Here is a 17,328-nt window from a genome sequence, read left to right as displayed (position 1 = left end):
ACTAAAGAAAGCCGAGGGTGAGAGAAATGGTCTTCACCAGGGATGAGCACACCAATTGGTTATCTAGTGTCCTGAAAACCTGTATAAAGTAACATTAGACAGACTGCACACATTGTATGGAGGAGTATATATGTATAATATATGCATGTAACGGCAGTTAATGAAAAATGAATCCATGGCTTTGAAAGAGAGCAAAGAAGGGAAATATGAGAGTTCAGAGGGAAGAACGGGAAGGGGAAATGGTATAAACTATTAAAATATGAATAAAATTACCCCCTTTATATATAACATTAAAGAGTTTATTATAAAAAGGCTCCTTCTTAAATTTAAAGCTACTTGTGAGATTCTGTTTCACTTAGTCAGAATGGCCATCATCAGGACAGCAAATAAACACCAGAGAGGGAGGCTACGGGGCAAGTGTAGCTCTTTTTCACTGTTGGTAGTGATAACCAATGCAGCCCCTGTGGAAATCAATGTGGAGGTTTCACAAAAAAACTGAAACTAGATCTACCATGTGACCTACTCTTGGGCACACACCCATAAGGGAAGACCGGGATGAGATTTTAAAAAGACAGGAAAACTGGGACCACGAAAGTCTTCCATAAGCTCATGTCTTAGGCCAAACAAATGGATTAAGAAATGTAGCAGCTTTTATACTATTGAAAGGAGAATGGGGCAGAGTCAGCAAATGTTGGAGACGAAGGTGAGTGACAGATGAGATAATGTTCCTTATAATTGTCTTTTTACCTTTTTACATTTATTCAGAGGGAGTGTTGGGTGACAAGGTTTTTCTTGGGTAGACACTACCTACCTGTCTACTCACCCAGATAGAGAGCCCACAACAGACCAAAACAAAGTACAGTATCACCCAAATCCAACTTGATGAGCCATGAGTTTATTGGAGTTACATACAGGAATATTGGAGGCTTACTTTGAGGAGCAAAAATGACTCACAGACAGCTGCATCACCAAAACCCACCCACCAAGGATGACTGCACAAAAGCTGGAAACTTGGAGTCCTCTATACAGCTTGCAGGAGGCTAACAGGTTGGGAAATGTCTCTTCCAAGTGACTCAGTTGGTTTAAATCTCTTCTAGGGAGCTCAGCTGGTATCTTAGTCAAAGTTCTGTTGCTGTGAAGAAATGCCATGACCACAGCTACTCTTGTAAAGGAAAACATAATTGGGGCTGCTCTCGTATAGGAGATTTTACCTATTATTTTCATGGCGGGAAGCAAGGCAGCATGCAGGCGGACAGAGTACTGGAGACGTAGCTGAGAGTTCTATATCTGGCTCAGCAGGCAGGAGAGGGGGGCGGGGCAGGCCTGCTTGAGCATCTGAAACCTCAAACCCACCCCCCAGTGACACACTTATTAGCAGATGAAATTATTTTAGAAAATCGATATAATTTTTTTCTTAAATGTTTTATGTAATATTGGTTGAGACTCTTCTCGCTTTAGGATCAATGAAAAGTGTTCTGTGTGACTGGTGAAAACTAATCCTCTAAAAACACAAAGAAGAAAAGAAGCTTTAAAAACTGAAAGACCAGTGAGAGAAAGCTAAAGAAGGAGTGTTTAAAGCGTGTCTCTATACGCCTGACTGCCTAGCTTAGCATAAGCCAGAAGACTATGAAAACTGATCCAGAAAAGGTATATTCATTATCTTAACTTAAAATGGACAGACAGTTCCTTTAACTCTGAAACTAAAAAGTAAGAAAAAGGAAATTTAACTTAGCAAGTATTTTTATGACACAGTTATTAAGTATAAAATTTAATTTTAAAATGAGGCATGAATTAACTTTTGCCAGCATCTTTAAAAACTTGCTTTCCTTTTGTTCGTTTAAAGGCTGTTTTACACAGTAGGCAGAAAACAAGTTTAAAGGCCAAGGACCATATGGAATGGACTAAGGTACTGTTGAGTATAGATAATTGTTACTCAAATAGCAAAGTTTTTCCTCAAAGATTCCAATTCCACTTTAAAATCTTAAATCAGCTTTGAATATAGTGATTTATTTGCTTGGGTTGATAGGTATGAAAATTAGTGGTGACTTACAGCGATTTTTGGCTAAATGATAAAAGTTAAACACTCTGTGCCTAAACATCTCTTGTATAATCTACCCCAGGCTTCACATTCATGTGACTGCATTATGCATTGTGCATTCGTGGTTACCTGCATAGGAAGCACTGAGTATGCGTGAGATACATTTTTCAGTCTTCTAAATACAGCAACAGGTAGAGATCTGGGGAAAGGATTAAGTTTGTTGGGAGGGAGATGTGAATTGTATCAGGTAAGGAAGCTGAATTCCACGTCTTTTTTTCCAATTTGAGCTACTGTTGTGTTAGAACTTTTCCAGCCCCTGGGATAAAGTGATGGACTAAATTCTGAGGCGTTATGGAGCTTAGTATATGTCTTGGAATAAAACCAACATAAATAATATGTCAGATGGAAGGGAGGCAGAACTAGCAAATACCAAGACGTTTTCATTGGAGCTAGAAAGTGAATAGCTAGAAAGCTATACTGAGATGCTAACATTTGAGGAAAGTCTTAGAGGAAGTGAGCTGGTCTAGAAGAAATGTGAATGTAAAATTCAAATACTTTTGGTGTTTCTTTTCTGTCAGTGCTGGGACTCACAGACCAGGATTCTGTACGCTCCAGGCTGACCAAAACCACTCAGTCAACAGGGTCTCGAGCGAGGGAGTGAGGATTACAGAAAGAACAGACAATGAGGCAACACTGTAGTATGACTCCAGCAAGTGCTGAAGCAACTTTATTTTTTCCCAAGCTGCTTTTATACCATTCTAAGTACACGCAAAGAATAGGGTCAGTTCTAGGTGAAGGAACAAACAAGGCATAAACAAAGTAGTCAAGGAACAAAGAAGTCAATAAACAAAGCCCTGTGATCACTGTCTCTAGGGATTTGTCAAGATGATCAAGATAAGAGGAACATATTCTTCAGCTGTATTTATCTTGAGCCTACTTTTTTTTGTCCTAGCCCAATGTCAAATATTTTTGCTGATATCCTTGAAGCAGTACCAAGAGCTCTCCGTATCTCCCTATTTTTTATTTCATAAACAAGACTGTGCCTGTCTTAGGTTGTTCTGACAAGAATGCCATCCTTACCTGCCATTTAAAATGAATTATCTAAGGCATGCGTTTCTGTCATTGATTGGTAAGGCCTTGTACAGAATCTTACCCATCATTGACTGCCTGGCTGTTGAACTAGTGACTTTGACCAGGGATCCATTTTAAGTTGCAAAACATGTTGATGTTGTTAAAGGCAAGTTTTATCAAAATGGGTAGGAATAAAAGTATTCCCAAGATAAGAAGGGCCAACATGATCAAACTATATAAGCCATTCATGAAGCTTGAAGATGGAAATACTGACCTTAAGCCATGAATAATTTTATCAACATTATCCACGGCATCAAAACTCAGTGGAGCAGCATTCTTTAAATTCATAATCTCAGTTTGCAAAATTAAAATATCCAGAGAGGTGTTAGAATTATGCCAAATACCCTGCAAGTGTCTTTGAATTTTCTCCCAGTTATAGTGACTGTCTTGTACGTTTTAGAGGTGACACAAATCCATTGATATTTAATGTGACACTTGAAATGACTCTTATACTCTGAACCTCCTTTCCAATAATTTGAATAGTATCATTAAGAGCATCAATCATGTTTCCAAAGCCTATCTAAATCTTCTTGAATACTGAGAGCATTAGTAACATTTTCTGCTAAATTATTAACAAAAGTGATTATCTTAATTTCTTGCATCAAAGCAATGGCAGAAGCAATGGCACTAGCTATTAATGTAATCAAAGCTGCTATGCCAGTAATAATCAAACCCACTACCCTCTTGCTTCTACCTAAAGCTTAATTCATTCCTTCCAATGTTTGTGAGCCTTTTTCAGAATACCAAGGTCCTGTTATACTCACAGGCAATAAAACAAAAGCCAGTTGATAGACCACCATAACAGACATGCCAGATTTCAATACATTAACACAATTAGAAAGTGTGCAATCAGCACAGGTTACATTAAATACCATAGAAGACTCGAAAATAATTTTAACACAACCAATTAATAAAAGATGAGGAGGCTTAACACGTGAACTAACATTTGTTCAAAATCCAGAACCTGTCCCAATTTTGTCCATTGCTAACATAACTTCATAGAGAGCTGCAGCTAACTTCCAAATATGCCATTGAAAATGACCTGAATTGAACTGCCAAGACCTATAAATATTCCCTTTGACCAATGTTTGATTGACTCCCAGTCCAATCAATAACTTGCATATTACTGGAACCATTAAACCACACTGGGGGTTGATTATAACATTCTTTCCTTCTAACTTTTGCTAAACGGCAATTCTACTTTCTCTGTGGGTTTAGACCCACAAGGTCATACCTCATGAGGATCAGTGGCAGATCCTAAATGCATTTCTCCCAAATTTGAGTAAACACAGAGACACATCCATCATTCCTACTATTCTTCACAAGACAAACAGTAATCCTATCGCCAAGTGCATTGAAAGTCATGGTCTTCTTATAAGTTGGCTCCTTGGTCCAAGGAAGTTCAGGAAATCGAGTATTATTACTGGCCACAAGAATCTCTGGTCTGGACCACACTGCTGGATGCTGGATCAGGTGGCTCAGCTGTGACCAATGCAGCTTCCCAGTCACCATTGTCAGGGCACTCAGCAAGCTCACAGTCAGCATCATTCTTTGTCCCAGCATCAAATTGCTCTGGCAGCCACCACATTCCTTCAGCATCCTGTGGAAAAAAAAAACATGAACATGGCCGCTTCCCCATATTAATACCTGATCAGTACCATGCCATGTGCCAGTAAGTGGATCCTTGCATTTCATCTAGGCATAAGTATGCTGAGTTGTAGGGTGTCATAGACAGTCAGCTGCAGAGAGGTCCTTAGCATCTAAAGTCAAAAAATCCAAAATAAAATTTTGTGGTGAAGGAGTATACAATTATCCCCCTCTTCTTGTTTTGTTTTATGTAACTTATTTTTTGGGCTCATTCTAATAATCCAGTCTCTCTAAAATCAATACCAAATGCATTATTTTTAAGTTACACAAAGTTTGGCTGGCAGTTCTCATATATGAATGCATGATGGTGCAGCTTTTAACACCTCATTAAAGAAACATTGTTTAGATTCCTATCTTTTATAGGTCTGGTTTCTAGGACAGGAATTACATAAAATATAATCCAAATTTAGAGTTATCTTTAGAGACTTGTTTCCCTAGCTTGGCTAATGCCATGTGCTGTTGCCCAGAATGACTCTGACCCTGAGTTACCAGTTTTAATCCAACTTTCTGTTACCAATGTTACAAATTTTTTAACCATACCCAATAACTTATAAGCCAATAACCAAGACACGCAGAACATATTTATACATTTAGGACCTATCAGAAACAAAAATGAAGTGGCTACACACATCATTTACATACTTAGACTAGATAAACAAAATTTTCTCATTTTTTTTCTAGCTGTAATTTTAAGGGAGGAGCACATTGTTACCTGCTGAACCCAAATATTCCAGCAGATGAAGTTTTAACCATTTTTTTCTTTTGACTGAAACACAGAGCAACAATCAAGCAATGAAACAAAACCACAGTCATAAACTGACAGACATGTTTACGATGTCATCACACAGGTGTAGACAGGTACAAGACAGAACGAGGCCTGTCATTGGATGAGAAGGATGGATGGGCAGGTGAAAAGTTTTAGAGAGGAGGAGACTGGAACCGAGTAGAGGAAGAAGCAGCTGGGAGAACATGGAGGCGGATGTCAAGATTCCTCTCTGCACCTTTACAGATTGTTATGAATATTCTTAAGGGATGGATGTGTACAGGGCTTTGTATGTTTAGGTGGTCAATTATATCTTATCAATTGGATCAGAGGTTAGTGTATTGTGTGTTCTTTCATGTGGCAAATTAAGGTCAAGAGAGTTTGTAGTGGCTGGAGACACTAGGCCGCCATGGAATTGGGATGTATATTTCTGGCATGGTGGAAACCTGCCTTGGGAACTAGATGGGTAGAGAGATTGTTGCCAGGCTCAGAGAGAAGCCATTGGCAGTGTGAGATGGGATGGAGCAGAGCAGGTGAGACGCCTTGTTGACTGAGATGAAGATCTCTACCAGATGTCTTGGGGCACTGTGGTGCTGGACCTTGTGCAGGGTAAAAGACATCCTTTTTTATAATTTTACAGCAACAGACATGGGCAGACTGGCATGCCAAGGACAGACATTAGACAGAGAGGGAAGAGAACCAGATGTCCCACCAAAGGACCCAGATATCCTTCCAAAGGAACCCAGGACCAGGACTAAGCATTCCCCCAGTGGGAACCAGAGTGGAAGCAGGACGTCTTTTTTGACTTATCTTGACTCGTCTAGGTTTTGGCATATTTCTAAGCATACATTCAAAAAGCATTCTAGCATTACCCTGTGCCATTTACATAAGGTTTACTCACCACTGGCCCAAAACTTTTTTTAATTGATTATTTTATTTATTGGAATTTCAATGTTATCTCCCTTCCCTATTTCCCTTCAACAAACCCTCTATACCCCCTTTCTCCCCTGCTTCTATGAGGGTGTTCACCCACCCACTCCTGCCTCAGTGCCCTGGCATTCCCCTATGCTGGGTCATGGAGCCTCCACAAGACCAAGGGTCTCCCCTCCCACTGATGCCACATAAGGCCATCCTCTGCTACATATACAGCTGAAGCCATGGATCCCTCCATGGGTACTCTGGTTGGTAGTTTAGTCCCTGGGAGCTCTGGGGGTTCTGGTTGGTTGGTATTGTTGTTTTACCTATGGGGTTGCAAACCCCGTGCACTTCCAATTCCTGTGGTGTGCTTCACAAAGCCCCTCATACTTGAGCCCCAACATTGTGGCAACCCATGACCAAGCCAGTTCAGTCAACAATGTCTCAAAGGAGGGAATGAGGATGAAAGAAAAAGGGACTATTAGACAATACTATAGTATGACTCCAGCAAGTGCTGAAGCAAGTTCATTTTTTTTCCCCAAGCTGCTTTTATACCATTCTAAGTGCATGCAAAAAAATAGGGTTACAAACAAGGAACAAACAAGGTATAAACAAAAATAGTCAAGGAGCAAACAAAGCAGTAAGCAAAGTCACCTGATCACTATATCTGGGGATTTATCAAGACAATCAATATATAGGGAACACATTCCTTAGTACTAACATCCTAAATCTGGCCGATAGCATCTTTATCGATAGATCAAGAACTAATTGGGGAACAAGATCTTAGCATCAGACCCATTCCCTACAACTTCCTTGTACTACCCAATGTCAAATATTCTTGCTGATATCCCTGAAGTGGCAGCAAGAGCTCTCCACACCAGGCAAGCTCTCTATCTCTAAGCAACTAATTTAAACAAAGGTGCACAAGACACTTCACAGCTCCTCATGAGGCTGAGGCAGAATCATTCCTTAAGCACATGAGTTTGAGACCAGTCTCACCAAATCACAAGACTTCATCTCAGGGCAAAAACAACAACAACAAAAACCCAATTTATGTTGTTATTAGTATCTTCAGTATTCTGAGATGAGCATATAAGGAAATTGTAAAAAGTGATCTTGTCTTCCAGTCTCCATCTGTGCTCAGAGCTAAGGCTGTCCCACAGCCCTCAATTTCCAAATACTGCTTGGAGAGAGCTGGTCTCCCAGGAGTCCTCTCATTCCTTAATCCACAAATGAGACCCCACCTTGATTCCAATAACTACCTCAAGAGGGACCCACCAGGAGCGCACAGGGCACAGGAACTGCAGAGCAGCCTGGAACAGGATCCTTCTGGTCTCCATCTGAGCCCAGAGCTAAGGCTGTGTCCCACAGTCCTCCCATCCAAATCGCACCAGGAGAGAACTGGTCTCCCAGGAGTGTTCACAATCCTAAGATCACAGACTCACAGGCTCACAAGAGGGAAAAGCTCCAGTCAGAGACAGCAAGACCAACGAACTACTACCAGAGATAAGATGTTGAGACACAAGTGGAAGAACCTAAGCAACAGAAACCAAGGCTACTTGGCATCATCAGAACCCAGTTCTCTCACCACAGCAGATACTGGATACCCCAACACACTGGAAAAGTAAGATTTGGATTTAAAATCACATCTCATGATGAAGACAGAGGACTTTAAGGAGGACATAAATAACTCCATTAAAAAAATACAGGACAACACAGGTAAACAAGTAGAAGCCCTTAAAGAAGAAATGCAAAAATCCCTTAAAGAATTTCAGGAAAACACAACCAAACAGGTGAAGGAATTGAACAAAACCATCCAGGATCTAAACATGGAAATAGAAACAATAAAGAAATCACAGAGACAATCCTGGATATAGAAAACTTAGGAAAGAGATCAGGAGTCATAGATTCAAGCATCACCAGCAGAGTACAAGAGATTGAAGAGAGAATCTCAGGGGCAGAAGATACCATAGAAAACATTGACACAATTGTCAAAGGAAATGCAAAATGCAAAAGTCTCTTAACCCAAAGCATCCAGAAAATCCAGGACACAATGGGAAGACCAATAAGGATAATAGGAAAAGAGTGAAGATTCTGAACTTAAAGGGCTGGTAAATATCTTCAACAAAATTATAGAAGAAAACTTCCCTAACCTAAAGAAAGTGATACCCATAAACATAAAAGAAGCCTACAGAACTCCAAATAGATTGGATCAGAAAAGAAATTTCTCCCATCACATAATACTCAAAACATCAAACACACAAAGCAAAGAAAGAATATTAAAACCAGTAAGTAAGGGGAAAAGGTCAAGTAACATATAAAGGCAGACCTATCACGATTACATCAAACTTCTAAACAGAAACTATGAAAACTAGAAGATCCTGGGCAGATGTTATACAGACCCTAAGAGAACACAAATGCCAGCCTAGGCTACTAAATCCAGCAAAACTCTCAATTAACATAGATGGAAAAACCAAGATACTCCACGACAGAACCAAATTTACACAGTTATCTTTCTGCAAATCCAACCCTACGAAGGATAATAGATGGATAACTCCAACACGAGGAAGGAAACTACACCCTAGAAAAAGCAAGAAAGTAATCTTTTTCCAACAAACCCAAAAGAAGAGAGCCAAAAAAAGAGAGCACCTCTAACAACAAATTTAACAGGAAATAACAATCACTATGCCTTAATATCTTAACACCAATAAATTCAATTCCCCAATAAAAAGACATAGACTAACAGACTGGATATGTAAACAGGATCTAGCATTTTGCTGTATACAGGAAATACACCTCAGTGACAAACACAGTCAATATCTCAGAGTAAAATGCTGGAAAAAAGTTTTCCAAGCAAATAGTCCCAAGAAACAAGCAGGAGTAGCCCTTCTAATACCAAATAAAATTGTCTTGCAACCAAAAGTTATCAAAAACTATAAGTAAGGACACTTCATACACATCAAAGGAAAAATCTACCAAGAAGAACTCTTAATTCTGAATATCTATACACCAAATGCAAGGGCACCCACATTCATAAAAGAAACGTTACTAAAGCTCAAAGCAACAGTGCACCACGCACAATAATAGTAGGAGACTTCAACACCCCACTCCCATCAATGGACAGATCATGGAAACAGAATCTAAAAAGAGACACAGTGAAATTAACAGACATTTTGAACCAAAAGGATTTAACAGATAGCTATAGAACATTTCACCATAAAACAAAAGAATATACCTTCTTCTCAGCATCTCACAGTACCTTCTCCAAAATTGACCATATAATTGGTCACAAAACAGGCCTCAACAGATACAAGAAGATTGGAATAATCCCATGCATCCTATAAGAGCACCACAGAGTAAGGATGGTCTTCAATAAAAACAAAAACAACAGTAAGTCCACATACACATGAAAGGTAAACAACATTCTACTCAATGATAACTTGGTCAATGAAGAAATAAAGAAAGAAATTAAAAACTTTTTAGAATTTAATGAAAATGAAGATACAACATACCCAAACTTATGGGACACAATGAAAGCTGTGCTAAGAGGAAAACTCATAGCGCTGAGTGCCTGCAGAAAGAAACAGGAAAGAGCATATGTCACCAGCTTGACAGCACACCTAAAAGCTCTAGAACAAAAAGAAGCAAATACACCCAGGAGGAGTAGAAGGCAGGAAATAATCAAACTCAGAGCTGAAATCAACCAAGTAGAAACAAAAAGGACCATAGAAAGAATCAACAGAACCAAAAGTTGGTTCTTTGAGAAAATCAACAAGATAGATAAACCCTTAGCCAGACTAACGAGAGGACACAGAGAGTGCGTCCAAATTAACAAAATCAGAAATGAAAAGGGAGACATAACTACAGATTCAGAGGAAATTCAAAAAATCATCAGATCTTACTATAAAAACCTATATTCAACAAAATTTGAAAATCTTCTGGAAATGGACAATTTCCTAGACAGATACCAAGTGTATCTCCAAGTGTACAAGAGAAAACTTTCCAGCACTCAAATCTCTTAACATGTGTCACTGATGAAACATTTGTCTCCACCCACTCTCTTCCTCACTTTAAAATACTGAAGGTTGTACTCTGCACTGGGAGAGAAGAGATCCCCAGACTTCACCAATACTTCCCAAAGTGACTCTGCCCTTTGCTTTTCTCCTTTGTAAAATTCTATTTTACTTTGCTGCTGAAACTAGAAACTTTTGAGTGCCGTAACCTTCTGGTATCAGTGATTCAGCTTGCCTTGGTTCAGTCCCTTTTGACTAGCAGATGTGGGATGATTTCATCATGCAGGTGTAGGCAGGTACAAGATAGAACGAAACCTGTCATTGGACGAAAGGATGGGTGGGAGAAAAGTTTGAGGTTAGAGGAGGAGATGGAACTGAAAGGACAAGAGAGGAGAAGGCGGAGAAGCCAACTCCAGGAGAGAACATGGAGGCTAACGTTAAGATTCCATGCTGTACCTTCACAGGTTGTTATGAATGTTCTTAAGGGATGGATGTGTACAGGGCTTTGTATAATTAGGTGGGCAATTACGTCTTATCAATTGGATCAGAGGTTATTGTGTTGTGTGTTCTTTCATGTGCAGATTTAAGTGTAAGAGAGTGTGCGGCAGCTAGTCAGGGCTGCCACGGAGTTGGGATGTGTGTTTCTGGCAAGATGTCTAGCAGATATCTTGGGGGCACTACAGTACTGGCTCTAGGGGGGCTAAAAGAAAACCGTTTTTTATAATTTTACAACAACAAGCAGACAGTGAGTCCCTTCATTTTTTTTTTAAATCTTCCTTCCACTTGTAGTCTCAGCTCTAATCTTGGTAGTTTTTGAAATGCTCATGGTTTGGACTTCAGCATACAATTTTGAGGCAGATGCAACTCAATCTACATGTGCCAATGTATTCTAGTGGTAGTACTGATCCTGAGATAGGAAATTAGGATCAGTGTTTAAGCAATCTTAGTTTCTTGAAGTCCTATCTATATAACCTGTTATATTTGCAGTCTGTCAACTCAGGTACCTACGGAAAATGTTCAACACATCAAAAAATTATGACAGCATGCGGGAGGCAGATGCAGGTGGATCTCTGTGACTTTGAGGCCAGCTTGGTCTACATAATAAGTTCCAGAACAACCAAAGCTATGTACAGAGACCCTGCCTCAAAAAGAAGAAGAAGAAGAAGAAGAAGAAGAAGAAGAAGAAGAAGAAGAAGAAGAAGAAGAAGAAGAAGAAGAAGAAGAAGAAGAAGAAGAAGAAGAAGAAGAAGAAGAAGAAAGAAAGGGAAAAAGTTTAGCCTGAGAGGACTCAGTGGGGGTGGGTGGGTGAGAGAGAGAGAGAGAGAGAGAGAGAGAGAGAGAGAGAGAGAGAATAAAACAACAAAGAAAAGTCTATTAGTGTCCCCAAAAATGCCAATTTGACTTTTGGTATTTAGGGATTCCTAAACTAAATATAATGTTACATTAATTCATAGATCACTTGCTGCATGCCAGAATTTGTGCAGATAGATTTGGGTAACCATGTTTCTCCAGCTCTTGTCTCCTCTGTACTATCAGGTATGATTCTTTTATGTACGTCATAGTTGAACTTTATCATCCAAAGTTGTTTGATGGTTCACAACAACATGAGGCATGCTTGCTTCCTGATTCTCTGATTTCCAGTGTTGAACCATGTTAAAGAGGCACTTGAGGCCAGGGCTCTAAGAAATTTATCAGCTCAGTCTTTTCCATCTTCAGGTTCTTACTTGAAATGAGTGGAAGAGTCTGAAAGAAAAACAGTGCCAAATGTAGGATCATTTCCCTTTGGTTGACTGACTTTGGTCAAGAGCCTAGCTTGCTTGCCCATCTTTCCTTTGAACATATGGTCTCTACTTCCTTTATCCTTGTAAGCAATTAGACTCTGACGAGTCTGTGCTCCACATCACCAGGGACCGTCAGTAAAGGACCACAGGCTGTCTTGGATCTTCCCCTTCACTGAAGACAAGCAAAAGTCCTGTGTTGTTATGCTGTTTTTCCCGATGCTTATGTTTTCAGTATAAATGTCATCCACAGTGGAGGGTTACCATCAATGATAAAATTAGCACACTTCAAATTCCGCCGATCTTATAATAATGCCCACTAGCCCTCTGTCTTTATTGTTCATTGTTATTATGTAAGTAATCCATAATTACATTGTACTTACATTGTATTACATAATACATTATATTATGTAAGTACAATGCTATTCATGTTGAAGTCTCTTTTTTACTATCTAAGTATTACATCTCTTTATTCAAATGTGAAGTTGGGCATCATTGAAAAAGTACTAAACAAGATATGTTATATGTTATATCTTATAATGATATTTTATACATCTTATATAATATATATTAAAACATATCTTATAAAGATATAATAATATAACTTATTATATAATATAAAATCAATGCATCTTAAAATTTAAAAGATGTTTCATAAAAGTTTTATTACAGAACTTTATTATTTTATTACAAATAGTTTATGAACCAGAACTTGAATTTTGCTTTCTTTGACTAGATTTTCACTTTGTTTTGCTTCATTTGTTTTATTGTTGTTGTTTTGTTTTAAGTAAAGCATGCCATTAAAAACAAAACTCCCATATTCCTTAAATTTTTATGTTATTATCAACAAGATATTTTTATAAATCATGAACTAATAACTAACATTATTTCATGAAAATACACGTATCGTCTTTCCCAGGAAAAAAATTTAAAGTTTCTTTTTAAAAAACTAAAAACATCATAACACCAAAATTGAAATGAACCATAAAATGGAGTCACAAAGCTCTGGGCATTTCCCTGGCGTTCTGTTTCCCAAGAACAGTGATGTCATAATGTCCTATTGAGTCTTAGGACCTTCTGGGCCACAAGAAGAAAGTCCTGAGGAGACAGTAGATTGCTGGATAAATCACACCAATTTCCCAATGGATTTTATACTGTTGATCTTTTTATCTGGAGTTTTCCTCCCGAACATTTTCAGTCTACAGCCCACTGTGGAACGTAAGTGAATGCTCGAAATTAGTCAGTCAGAAGGATGACCCTCAAAGATACAAAGTCAGAATATGGAAATTCTCTGCATGATGATTGAAAGTTGGAGGTCTAATATAATTTAACTTTTAAAATATCAGTCTCTAACTGTGAAAAATTTCAGTGGGAGGGAGCAGGAAAGAAAACGAACACCTTCTGTTCATTGGTGTGTCCTGTTTCCTTTCTAGAGGATCCTGGTGTGACGATTTCAGATGATCAGTATTATGATGAGGAAGAAAATAATACAGATGAGAATTCTGCTATTTTCCAAAAATTAGAAGATAATGGAGGTGATACTCCTGCCAATGAGAAAACTGGCAATTACTATAAAGACATAAAGCAATGTAAGTTTCAAAGTAAATAGCATACATCATCAAAAGCTGATGCAAAAAGATAATGCGCTGGTCTGGTTTGTCTCTGTTTTTCTTTGGTTTTAGTTTGTTTTGTCTTCATGCTGCCTTGGAAACTCCCATCATGCTTTGCTTTCCAGTTTTGAAATCCTGATTGACTTTGTAGACGTGTCAGCATGTAACGTTGAAAGCCTTGCTTCCTACAACTCTTCATGGGGTATTATGAAATGGAACAAGGCTGTCTTTGTCAGTTTCCCCTAACCATAGTTCAGCATGGCACTGTCACTCAGACTCACTTGAGTGACAACTGATCTAATTCCAGGGCAGTTAGCCAAAACTTTAGTTTGAGGTGTGAATCTGTTTTGAAGGCTGCTGAAACAAAATTCCACAAATTAAAAGGATCAAGACAATCAAAAACTATTTTCCTACACTTCTAGAGGCTGGAAATCCAAGATCAAAGAACCAGACAAGGAAGGGCTCCATCCAAACCAAAGGTTGGGAACTCTTCCTTGTTTCCTCCAGTGGCTGGTGGCCAAGGTATTCTGGAGATTGTGGGGGCATCAGCTTAATCTGTGCCCCACGCTCTTCCTGGTATGGACTCCCTGATTCTGTAGGCAGATTTCCCTCTTGTGCAATGACGTTAGACAAAGCCAATTAAAAGCATGCTATACTCTAATCTGATTTCATTTAATATTTTCAGCAACCTTTCTCCAATCCTGTCTCATTTTCCAAGACATAGAGGTTAAAACTTAGTGACAGAATTGCTCTTCTAAAAAATAGATTTTTGGCATCATATACATACCTATTTCCTATGAATTTCCACAGCAATTGTTTCTCATGGTTATGTGTCATAAGAAAATTGGTTTGACTTTTTTTCCTCATGAATTTTCACCTTACCCCTTGCTCTACTTCCTTTGAAGAAGAAAAATGTCTCACACTTTTTGTTTGTAATTATTATTTCTTTAGTCAGTTAAAGTTAAAGAACTACTACGAAGAAAAAAATGTAAGAAGTGATTTACTGGTTGCTAAAAACTTGGGATTTTCTTTGTAGATGTGTTCACTACACCAGATTCAAAAGGCACGAAAACTGAAGTGTCTGTGACAGCCACAACTGACCTGAAGTTTACTATGAAGGACTGTAAGTACTGAATGCACTTCAGCGCTGCACACACCAAGACCTTAGGGTTCCAGAACAGCCCCGGGGGAAGCAGGGGAAGCCCAAGGCTTCACCTCTACAGTTCATCTTCTGGAAGCCAGCAGGGTTCTGTCATCTCCCCGCCCCCCCGCCCCCCCCCACACCTTTTCTACTGTAAGTTTTTGTGAAACTCTATGCCCCTTACAGTGACTATTCCAGAAGGCAGACAGAGTTTCTCTTTTCTAAAACTTCTGTTTTTCAGTTTGCATAGAAGGAAACATTGACCAAATTTAGTATTCCAGGCTATTACTCACCTTTCTTAAACCCGTATTTGTGGGGTTTTTTTCTCTTTTATACTTTTATATTTTGAAGAGCAAAAAGTGGCCTTTTTCTGGCTATGGGGCAGAATATCAATACTGGGGCAGACTCATTAATGCCTAATTACTAACAAATTTACTTGACAATAATGGAGTATTTAGCAATTCCAAGTCTGTGGCACTCACACCTTTAGGACAAACTTAGTTAATTCACCATGTATCTTGCTTGTGTAGATCAAACCTCTTGAGTTGTGTGGAATAAGATCCAGTTAACTGACTCTTACACATCCCAGACACTTCAAATTCCCAATGCTATCAGTTACTGAGAAGCACGTACCCAAGGAAGAAAACCCAAGACCCTAGATTCCATCTCCACATCTAGAGGATTGTCAAGAAGAGTTGAAGTGCCTTCTACATGTAGAATATTCCAAAAGCACAGGTCCATCAGATAAACAGAGCTCTCCAGGATAGCTTTCATTGATAAATTGCTTGAGCATAGTCTCTATAAGGTAAATGGAGACAATTGGGTGGTGTTCTCCTTAGTAGGAATTAATGGTTGTATTGTAGCTGGGATTAGTCTTTTGTTTTGAGTCCTGTCAGAATCAATTATTTCAGAAATAGGACCCCTTTTCTACTCTTTCTCATTAACAGGATACCTGTGATGGATCTGCAAGCTCTGTAAATTGTGTCCCTCCAAAGAAATCTTCTTATAGAGAGATGGCACCCCATTTGGAGCATGTGTTACTATTTGTCTAAGTTAACCAGTACAGCCCAAATACTCTCATCCAGGCAATTCTGCAAGGATGCCTCATAGACTGAGGCTTACACTGAGGCCTGCCTAGCGAGCCCACCGAAGCCAAGCATCTTACCCAACAGCTCTCCATTACCTCTAAGGCCTAAGTTCCATGCTTTTCCTCTCCGTCATAGAGTGCAGACAAACCAACCCACTTCAGACATCCCAAAAACATAACTCTCCAATCTCCAAGGCCTTTCTTCCTCTTCTTCATTTCTGATTCAAAAAAAGAAAAGTCATTCTCTTTCCTTTGTTCTCTCCTTGTCTGGACAACTGGTTGGTGTTTTAAATATGCTTAAAAATGCTTTCTCCCTTTTCCTAGATAAATCCAGCAAAGCAACTGCCAGTGGAGAAGAAGATAAACGTAGTGAACCCTCTCGTAAAAGTATTACGACTACTACACTGTACTTGCTATCTGGAGTATACTATCATATGGCTCATGCCATTAGCTTGCACTCCTTTGCACATGGCTTGAGTGAGCAGCGTGGCCAAAGAGCCCATGCTGCTGTTGTTTAGAACCACCTGGAATCTTTTAAGTGGCAAATACGTAAGAGTCTGTTTTCAAAGGCACCTGACAAGCAATGGGAAGTGAACATTATGGAAGTTTTTAAAATATTTATAAATAGACATGTAAATTTACAAAATACATTTATAAAGGTTTGGATTTAGCTCAGATAAGCATCTGGGGTATATTTTCACATTTTTTATGACAACGTACATATCTCTACTTGACTAAGGAATAAATGTATCTCTGGTCACAATGACTAATATTTCCTAGGATTATTTGAGGGAGGGTCTTGGGGATGGGAGGTTACAAACTCAAAACTGCTGGGTTTTTTTTTCCTTGCCAAGGTCACTGTTCCTTATGAAATATTTGGGAAGCCATACAATCCAGGGTGACTCTCGTAGGTTTTTGAGTGAGTGTGAAATTAATTGGGGACAATAGATTCTCATCCATTACCCCTGTTATCTCTTTTGAACAGGCTCAACCCCCAATGTGCCTGCATTCTGGACAATGTTAGCGAAAGGTAAATTAATGTAGTGAGGTAACTGGGGAAATGTTTTGATTTTCTAATAGTTTCTATAAGAAGGCATTTATAACATTTTATATAAGACGTGACTAATTTCGAACAATAATCAACAGACGTGTGTTTACTGCCCCTTGTAATAGCAAATGTTGTACTCAGAGAAATGATAAAAGTT

At 38.9% G+C, this 17,328-nt stretch overlaps 2 protein-coding genes across 4 annotated transcripts in view; both read left to right on the top strand.

The window, feature by feature from the left end:
* The window catches only part of Mysm1 (myb-like, SWIRM and MPN domains 1), a 104,352-nt gene extending 90,548 nt beyond the window's left edge, over positions 1 to 13,804 (top strand). The window contains exon 22 of the mRNA XM_039111107.2: positions 13,719 to 13,804. The gene's annotated coding sequence lies outside the window, so the exon portion shown is untranslated. The remainder of the gene's footprint in view (positions 1 to 13,718) is intronic.
* Eqtn (equatorin) overlaps positions 10,233 to 17,328 on the top strand; it is a 28,703-nt gene continuing 21,607 nt past the window's right edge. For 2 of the 3 annotated variants that reach the window (XR_005504519.2, XM_039110577.2), the window contains exons 1-5: positions 10,233 to 13,503; positions 13,719 to 13,874; positions 14,932 to 15,018; positions 16,448 to 16,510; positions 17,109 to 17,153. Coding sequence is in view for 2 of the 3 variants with exons in the window: in XM_039110577.2 (XP_038966505.1) it covers positions 13,428 to 13,503; positions 13,719 to 13,874; positions 14,932 to 15,018; positions 16,448 to 16,510; positions 17,109 to 17,153 (427 nt within the window). In the remaining variant the exon portion in view is untranslated. 3 annotated transcript variants of the gene reach the window in all.

This window comes from Rattus norvegicus, chromosome 5 (genome assembly GCF_036323735.1).
Source record: "Rattus norvegicus strain BN/NHsdMcwi chromosome 5, GRCr8, whole genome shotgun sequence".
In the NCBI taxonomy this organism is placed as follows: Eukaryota; Metazoa; Chordata; class Mammalia; order Rodentia; family Muridae; genus Rattus; species Rattus norvegicus.
The sequence above is the reverse complement of the archived record's forward strand: the minus strand, read 5'-3'. Positions and strand labels throughout refer to the sequence as shown.